Here is a 9,586-nt window from a genome sequence, read left to right on the forward strand (position 1 = left end):
CTACAGTATGCCGCACCATCTGTTCCTCCCCTCCAATGTCGTAATGTCATGTTGGCTCTAAAATGCAAAGTCAGGAATACAAGTGAAAGCCAGTCAGCGAGAAAACTGTTTATTCCTTTTTATATATATCTTCTTGTACTTTTTTTTATACATATTTATTCGGAATAACAACATGAGCAGAATGTATAAGGAATGTCATTCTTATTTTTTTCATCATCATCCTCATCATTATTCAACCATTTAAACGAGCTACAACAAAGATGTGCTAAAGGAGAGGCTGATATAGAAAACTAACATCTGTAAACACAAGTGGATGTCGGCTACATGAAGGCTGACAGTATTGTGGGGAGAGTTCTTGTTTTCAAAGGTCGTGCACGGGACCAACACACACCGCGGATTGGGGGGGGAAGGGGGCACATTGCACATGCGCGCGCGCATACACACACACAGTTACACAGTTGTCATGCTTGAAGAAGACCACCGTTTTGTTTTTTTTACTCAATGAGAAAAACTGAAACAAAAAGATAGAATCGATCAGGAATGCAAAAGAAATAATACTAACGCTAGCACCCGCTGAAATAGATACTACAAGAGCTGGACCCAGTCCAGAAAAGGTGCAAGTGGAGCTGGATCCCATCGAAACGAGGAGCCCGGCTGGATTCTAAAAGTCAGGACTTCACGTTCCTGCTCTTTCCTATCAGTTTCACTCACGTAAGTCGGAATGTGACTGTGATAAGGCAAAACAAAAAAAGTACACACACAAAAATGTAAAAAAAAATAAAAAAAACACACCAAAACAAGTTTTGATGATAAAAAAAAAAAAAGTCTTTGGTGCTTTCAAACGGAGGGGGAAAAAAAAATAAAACACTTTCGAGCCACAGTAAGTACTGCACAGTGCAAACAATTAACACCTCCCCTCAAAGGAAAGGATTTTCATGCATTGAATCACTAAACATGAAACTACACTCAGTCCTGGGGGTGACTCTGACTTTTGGAACACCGATACCACATGAAGGGGGGGCACTACTAAACATCAACTGCGGGAAGAGGAGGAGGGCGAGCTAAGTGAGTCATCCTGCCTGGCCGGTTGATCGTGCTCGTGTTTGGTGGGGATCCTGAAGCTAAAAGGTTGTTGTTCGATGCCGGGATGCAAAATTAAGGGTGGATGATGGCGGTGGGCAGGCGTGAGTTGTGACGGGGGGTGGTGGGGGGGGGGGGTCTACGTGGACTGTTCACGCTGCAGTGTTGTGATGTCCAGAGGAGGAGGGGCCCGCCCGCTCCACTCCCGCAGCAGCCCTTCCTTGTAGAGGAGGTTGAGGGCCGGTAGAGGGACGCCCGACTCGGCCGGGGGCTGACTGAGAGGATTGGTCACCCCGCTGTCCGGCTCGCAGGGCGGACTCCCGTCCTGTCCGTGACAAAAACAGAACTAGGTGATCAGACCTATTATGTACATGTCCAGCTGTAAACCCTTAACAATGTTGATAATCTCATAAAATAAAAAAAACAAATGTTTGTATACAGGTTTGTGCACTAAATCCTGATCGGATCCAGATTGTGCGTTTACACTGAAACTGAAACCAATTAGGAAACGGGACCCCTTTAGGATGGCGTCATTTTTATGATGTCCTTCTCGACTGACGTAATGTTTCTTCAACTAGTACCAGAATGGCCTTGGCTGAGGTCTCAGTGAGCATCCCTTACCTGAAACGACTGAACGAAGCTCAGCACCCTGAGGGACAGCTTCCGGCTGGCGTGAAGAAGCTCTTGCAAGCTGCGAAATAACAGCAAAAGTGAGCGCCGCGCCATTTTCCAATCAATCCAAATAAACGGATCAATTGAGTGACTCGTCACCTCTCGCTGCCGCACAGCTTGTGGGCGGCAATCTTGCGGCACACCTTGCGGTTCAACTCGGAGCTGAAGAGCGGCATGCCGAAGCACAGCTCCAACGGAACCCACTCGTCCTCGCACAAAAGGCCTACGAATAGCAAATAAAAAATTTGGGACGTGTTTAAGGTTGTAAACTTTATGTTCAGGCCTTGTTGGCTCTGACCGCACGCCACTGCGGTTAACGTACTGTCCGTCTTTGCTCGTCCGTCGCCGTTGTTCTCTTCCGACACGAGTTCAAAGGACTCAGTGCTGCCATTCGTGTCCAGGCCTCCTCCGAGGTGGGTGTCTCCTGAACATAGGAAGAAGTGGACCTCATGTTATGGCAAGTGGCTTTGCATTCGTATAGACACTAAGAGTGGGCAGTCAATCCGTTTTACTGATCAGTTTTTGTTTGTTTAATTTTGGTATATTTGGGAGATTTTTGATCGTCCATGTTCAATGTAAACCTACAATCAGGAGTAGATCAGGTTTGGTATTGATTTCATTTGATTTAGTATCGTTGGGAAATTTCTGCTAATCCTTAATTGGATTTTCAGTATTCAATGTAAACACACAATCTAGACTAGAACCAGGTTGAAACTGGTTTCTGACCAAGTGGCCAAGTGGCATTTTTAAAAACAGATTTTGATCATATTTATGACAACATCCTTAATTTCCCTTCCCCAATTAAGGAGCCATGTTTAAATGTAAACACACAATCTGGACCAGAGCCAGGTTGAAATTGGTTTCTGACCCAGTAGCCACATTTAGTCCAATCTGGGCATTTTACAATTTAATTAATTTCTCTTCAGCTAATTGAGGTTCCATGTTCAATGTAAACGTACAATCTGGATCAGATCAGGAGTACAATTGGTTTTCGACCTTGTATACACAAAGCACGTGTTCAATTCAATTTGACAGACCTCGTCTTTTCACATTGTTATGGAAATAGAGATTTTGGGGCAGATTGTCATGGTCATCTGTACGCGGAGGGCTTAAATAAATTCCCAAATCAGATATTCCAGGGGAGGAAAAAAAAAATCTAAGATTTGATTTTAATTCCATCTGACCCCGCCCTTTTGTACACATTACATTATCAGCATCCGTTACCCCTGCACTCCATGGTGTCGCTGGGCCGGCGCCGGTGCCTGTTGTTGGCGTTGAGCATGGTGATGTAGCCGCACTGGTGCTCCAGGTCCACGTGCTCGCGCAGTTTTCGTAGTGCCTTGTGCACGCACATGTTGGAGTAGGAGAACTCTGCAAAAAAAACACAAACATAGAAAACACAACATCGGTTATTTTGAGGAAAATCTCAGATTTATATATATATATATATATATTTTTTTTTTGCAACTGACCTCCCTTCAGGTCCTCCTCGTCAAAGGGGAACGGGATGTGCACAGTTTCTCCGTGTCCATGCATGCCGTGACCCTACACCCACACACACACACACACACACACACACACACACACACACATACATTAAACACTGTTGACAAATGTCAACCGGGATGTTTTGGCAGCTTCGGCCCTTTCACCTGAATAAGAACGGCCGAGTGTGTGAGAGCGTCGTTGAGCATGGCCAGCACGTTGGACGTGGGCACCACGCCAGGATCGTGGCCCCACGATGTGATCAGCAACCTGTCGTAGACCTGACAACACAAATAGAACATTAAACATGGCATACAAGGTACAACAAATGTCAACATAAAAAAAAAAAAGAAGAGGCTTAAGTAGGTAAAATCTTTGTTTTTTGTTGCCATGAAGTGACCCAATTCCATATTAGCCCCTCCCACCAACCTTCCTCACCGACCCCCTCCCCCTCTTCGCCCTTGAGATTTTCCTCCACTCAAATCCCCTTCTCACATTCTCGGGATAGTTGAGGAGTTTGCGTGAGAGACTTCACCTGGAAGATTTCGGGCAGCTTGCGCAGCCTGGAGCCTTTGGAGAGCAGCAGCGAGGGCGGACCCTGGCCGGTCAGGTGGTACAGGTAGAGCTTGAACCAGATGGAGCTCACCTCGGGGATGGCGGGCCCGATGTGCTGCAGGCGAAAAGACAAACACACACGCGAGTCGAAGTGCAAGCCTGGAAGCCATTTTGTGATCACTCCTGAGGACAGAAGTCAAAATGATGAGTTTGAGTTTTAAAAGTCATCTAACTCTGCCTTAGTGTTACACTTTTTTTACACGGTGCAAAGGCCATTAAGTACAGTTTGAATATGGTAGAGACAGGAGGTACGCAGACCATCTTTTATGGTAATTAAAGCAGGTATGTCAAACTCATTTAAATCCAGGGGCCACTTTCACCCACATTTGATCTCAAGTGGGCTGGACCGGTATGTCTGTGACCAATAATGACAGGTCAAAATAATTCCCGGTGGTTGTTTTTTTGAGTGCAAATAATTACAAGAACAGTCTGAAAATATTTACATTTATTATCTTTTGCAGAGTAAGTTGAATTATTATTATTTATTTATTTTTAAATAGGAGTGTAAAATCTTTGTATCAAATCCTGACTAACAGCCAAAACTTCAGAATGTCATTTAAGTGTTTGTCAGTGCGCCCTCCAATGGACAAAATTAACAATAACAATTGTAGTGAAAAACTGCAGTTTCGTGTTCTGTCCTCACGGGCCAGATGTGGGGCCCCTGGCGGGCCGGTTCGGGCCCGCTGGCTTTATGTTTGACACCACTGATTTAGCGGTTCACAGACCAGTTACATTAAAAGGTACACAGACATTATATATTGTCAATTGGACATCAAAAATATATTAAATAAATAAATAAAACCAAAAAACTCATGTAATTATTATTTTTTTTAATTCTACTGTGTGATTTGAATATTATGGTCACATAATATGAATGTACCTGAGGCGTGCAGCTGCTGATGGGTCTGATCTCGTTGCTGAGCGGCGCCATGGAAACCAGCAGCTTGTAGTTCTTGTTGAGCACGCGGCTGCAGGTGGCCTGGTCCAGACCCAGGAGGCTCTCGCAGCGCAGCATGTCCAGGGGGAAACCTGGGGGCGTATCCGCCCATCAACAGCAGAACAAAACAAAACAAAACACGCGCCCTGCTCTTTTATTGTGTGCGGGAAGATCCCGGCGGTTCTTGGTAAGGGCTGACCTGCCCTGCCAAAAGCAAACAAAACAGCAACATGCTAACAGGCTAACGTGAGCTTTGCTCAGCCGTCACGTGACTATCAATTGCGAGGCTCGATCAAATGATTTCGATAAGACAAATGAGTTTGATAGTGTCTCCTTGCACAAACTAGAAACAATCCTCAAAGTACCAATATTTGGGATATCGGGTCCCTGGTCCTGAGTGAGCTCCTTGTTGTAGCGTAGAAAGAGGATGGTGTTCTTCAGGGTGAGGGCGTGGTCAAAGTAGCGCTGCGCTTCGCCCTCCGCTGTGCTTTCCACCTGCGAGAACCACAAAAAGACCTTTAGAACGTCGCCGCTTGCTTGGCTTCGGTTGTTCCGACGCTCAAGAACGTTTTGGGTCCACCTTCTCCAGCTCGGCCAGGAAGCTGTCCAGCGTCTCGTCGGACAGCTTGCCCACCTCAAACATGGTGACGGCGTGACTCTTCAGGTTGGGCGACAGGTTGCCCATCATGAGGAAGGCGGTGAGCGTGGAGTCGAACAGGAAGGCGATCCGCTTGGTGGGGGCCGCCGGGATGCTCAGGCTGCTTACGCTGCCTGTTTCGGCTGGAAAATGCACAGCTAGCATTTATAAAAAAAATAAAAATAAAAAATAAAAAAAGACATGTAGAAGGAGTGCTCGTCATCAAGCAGACCCTGGTCCTCCAGACTGGTGGTGTCCGTGTCCGTGGCCGAGGATCCTCCCTCCATGACGGGGCTGCCTTGTTCCCATGACAACAGCATCTTCTGAGGATCCATGGTACTCCTCGTGATGGACAAGACAAGTCAGAACAGAAAATAAAACGCTCATCAGGGTCATCCGAGGCATACTTGAGCCTGTTGATGGAGGGCGCGTTCTTCCAGGAGGGGTGGAGCTGCTCGGAGCTGATCACATGACCTTTCTTCACGGCGAAGCCCAGACGGCAGTACATGGATACGGCGTTCTGCTCACAACGCAAAGTGGGATCAACAAAACTTGCCCACTTCTTCATGTCCACGGAGGCGTTGGCTCACCTTCACCAAGTCCAAGTCGATCTCCAACACGTTTGCCAGCTGGAGGAGAAAACACAAAATGAGACGGGGCGAGCAAATCCGCTTGCGGCGTCGAGGGGCGCGTCCTGCCTCGGCTACGTTGGTCTGCTCGTCGATGGACACGAAGATTTTGTACAGCAGCGTCTCGAAGTAGTCGCCCTGCACGCGGTTCATGACAAAACCCTCCAGCGGGGGCACTGTGGAGGCAACAAAAGTATGAAATCCACCAGCACAAATCCAACAACGTGGGAACAAACCTGAGATGCAGCTGTCATCCGATATGGGAACATCCAAGTAAATGAAGCCCCGGTTGTACAAACCTGAACACAAAAAATCAAACTCAATTGAAAAAAACAAATCTTGATGTGCTACTAATCAACTTTTAATTGTTACTATTAACGTCCTCACTTAGCACCACGTTGTATTCCATTGATCCAGCCAGCGGAGGCCCGGAATCAATCATCTTATCAATGGCTTTCTTCTCTGCTGAAGAACAGATCTGCCATGACAAACATAAAGTTACGTTAAGGGCACGACCAAGATGGGGTTTTTTTTTAGGCCGATGCCGACATGTAGCAGAAAAAATAAAATTCACCGATCAATCGGATGATTATTAAGAAATATATATATATAAATATTAGGAGTGTAAAAATGTGTACGTTCATTTTGTGTTAGATTTCCTTTCACGCCCCTAACTTGGAAATGCAATTATGCCATCTAGTGGCAGAAAAATTACTTCAACACAAATCAATATCACAGTTATTTTTTACAGTACAACACATCTTTTTCATTTTAACTAAATTTTATGAATTATGATGACAATACTGTATCAATGACTAAAAGATGCAGCCATATTTCTATTAGTTTAACATTTTGTCCCCTTTTATGTTAACAAGAGTGTGAAAAAATATTTTATTGCACATTTCATTTTACATTTAGAACAGAAATAACATTTGCGATTAATCGTGAGTTAACTATTGAAGTCATGCCTGAATCGCCTGACAACCTAATAAATATATAATATTTTTCCCCCAATGAATTTCAATTAAATGCATTTTTTTTTAACAAACCATAACTAAGTTGTGTGTAAAATTCCTTACACAACTTGCATTTTGATCCAAGCATTGCTTACAAAAATTAGAATTTGTTATGTTTTGAATGACAGGTCCATAGAATGGCCATATCAACAAATGTAATTATATATTCAGTATTTAAGAGATATATTTATAGCTGTAATATATAATGAGACGAGCATCACTTGTGTACAGCTTCTGTGCGTCATCTCACCCTGATGTCGTCCTCGGTGATGTAGCCCGACTGCGCCACCCACCACGGCTCCACCGAGATCTCCACCGGTTTGGACGGGAGGAGGTCCCGCGCGGATTTCCGCCGGAAGAATTTCTGAATCGGAGTCGTCGCACGGATTGTGTGTCAGTATGTTACACTGGAGGCGCACAGAACCGTTTCTATCTACTGTGAAATATGCATATCTCACTTTGGACGAGCGGCACTGGTTCATCAGGTCAATGTACTGGTTCCTTCCGATTCCAAGCAGCCTCAGACCTGCGTCACGACATGACATCATGGCATGTGATAGGACGCATGCATTTGGAATCAGCACAAGTGCGTAGCAGCTGGGAAGAGAAAGTCACTTGCACATCGCGTGAGAGTGAAAACTCACAGTCAGCAGCAGTGAAATTGGGCAAGGAGTCGTAACTCTTCTCGCTGTTCATGATATCCTGGAGGTGCAAACAAGAACGGAGAAAAGAGGAAGCTTGAAAATGAACATGGTGCCTTTTGCTTCATGAATTAACGACACATAACAAGAATGACATTTTTCCCCCCGCAACAAATTGCTGGAAAACTCAATTCTTCTTACTGAATAACCGTATTGTCTTCAGAAATGCCAAAGGAAGAAACACATTGTTCCACTTTTCCCCCCCAAGCGATTACTTCATAAAATGAACTTCCTGTTTTTCGCGCCCCCCCCCCCCCCCCTTCCACACTGGATGCCTACCTCCATGATCCCAATGTAATAGGAGAAGGGTGTGACGCGTAGCCCCTTGACCATGATGTCAGACAGGTGGTAGGGGTACAGCATCAGGTGCTCGCGGCTGTACTTGAGCAGCTCCTCATAGTACTTGCGCTCGTCCTTGCGCACGTGGCGCACTGCGGGTGTGGAAATAGAAAAGTGATCACAAAACAACGTGGCGGGAAGCTAAAAGACGCGTGGCAAAACGCTCACCTAAGTTATTGCGGAATCGCAGCTGGTTGCGGATGCTGTACAGCAGGACATGTTTCTCGTACTCGCGTTGAGAGTTGCCCAAACTCTGAAAAAAAACAAAAAACAATCAAAACAAAAGATAAATATCCTTCACATTGATGCGTAAATATGGATCTCTGTTTGAGATGTCTATAATTTAATTATGACTAGTCATATTCCACGGAACAGAAAATATCAATAATGAAAACACCATACACATAAATGACAGAAGTGACATGATATAATTTTAGTTTTAACGTGCATTTTTTTGGTGTCAATTACGTTGCAATCATATATTTTTATATGCCCCATCACACTAAAAACAGTCTGATATTCTAAACAATATTGCTTTATGGGAACAATAATTAAGCAGATGATTGATGATGATCAACCTCAGCATGCTGCCATTTTGTCCTGTACCGCCCCCTGATGTCAACAGAAATTGACGTCTAAGTGCCCTCGAGCTCGCATTGTGATGTCACATGACTAAACTCAGAAAACAGGTGAACTGTTATGAGCATTTAATCCAATCATTTTATTAATGATTGCATTGCATTCCCCTTGAAATGACAATTTCAATTACAAAATGTAGTTACTAGTCAGAAAGATGTACTTAAATATCTTTATATTCTGAGATTTTGCCAAATGCAAGTACTTTTGGTGAAAAGGGGTATTTCATACTAAAAATCAAAGCCTAAAGTTATGTAGGTCCACTGTCCCTCCGCCCCCACATAACACCCTTTATCAACAAATATTATGATAGCGGCAGTTGTGTTGTCACATGATGGTGGTCGCTGCCTGCCATTGTATCTCTCTCGGTGACATTGACAGCTTCACCCCCTCACGGACGCGGTCTCCTGTCACGAGTGACTGCCTGGCTTGGGGATTTTTTTTTCTTTTCAGCGACGTACCTGTTTGACATTAGCCGGCAGTTTATTCCACGGATAATTCTGCCTGATGTGGAATTCCACGTCCGTGTTCATCGCAAGCTAGCTAGTTAGCTAGCTGGCTGGCTAGAAGCCCCTGAGACGATGAGACGCTGGTCCACGGTGACCACCAGTGACAGCCCCGCAAAGTCGTCGAAGTCGCCGCCGCCACCGTTTTCACCTCCTGGCCGGTAGCCGACAGCCGATTGGAGCAGAATTGTTTCGCCTTCTCTTCTTTCTCTCTCTTGGTTGCAGACAATTAGTGGACGTCTACTTCCGTGTTGTAGTTCCAACGGCGGTGTACGTCATGCGCGTGGCTACACGTCACTTCCGCCCGTCGTTCATGGGAATAGCGCGCACGCA

The 9,586-nt window shown here is 45.2% G+C and overlaps 1 protein-coding gene across 1 annotated transcript; it reads right to left on the reverse strand.

Annotated features, from left to right (window-relative positions):
• Nucleotides 1–93: 93 nt before the first annotated feature.
• On the reverse strand, nucleotides 94–9,522 carry fam91a1 (family with sequence similarity 91 member A1). Its single transcript, XM_086063475.1, has 23 exons — nucleotides 9,209–9,522; nucleotides 8,280–8,364; nucleotides 8,052–8,203; nucleotides 7,716–7,773; nucleotides 7,530–7,597; nucleotides 7,322–7,435; nucleotides 6,443–6,533; nucleotides 6,292–6,354; nucleotides 6,125–6,231; nucleotides 6,017–6,055; nucleotides 5,834–5,946; nucleotides 5,659–5,768; nucleotides 5,370–5,569; nucleotides 5,155–5,284; nucleotides 4,733–4,881; nucleotides 3,773–3,907; nucleotides 3,405–3,518; nucleotides 3,225–3,297; nucleotides 2,977–3,123; nucleotides 2,075–2,176; nucleotides 1,852–1,975; nucleotides 1,702–1,771; nucleotides 94–1,405 (listed from the first exon to the last, which is right to left on the reverse strand). The coding sequence occupies exons 1-23, from the start codon at nucleotides 9,278–9,280 to the stop codon at nucleotides 1,220–1,222; spliced, it is 2,502 nt and encodes an 833-aa protein (XP_085919601.1). The 5' UTR covers nucleotides 9,281–9,522; the 3' UTR covers nucleotides 94–1,219.
• Between the last annotated feature and the right edge of the window lie 64 nt (nucleotides 9,523–9,586).

Source organism: Leptonotus elevatus, chromosome 19, assembly GCF_054856555.1.
Source record: "Leptonotus elevatus isolate MCC_2025b chromosome 19, RoL_Lele_1.0, whole genome shotgun sequence".
Taxonomy (NCBI): Eukaryota; Metazoa; Chordata; class Actinopteri; order Syngnathiformes; family Syngnathidae; genus Leptonotus; species Leptonotus elevatus.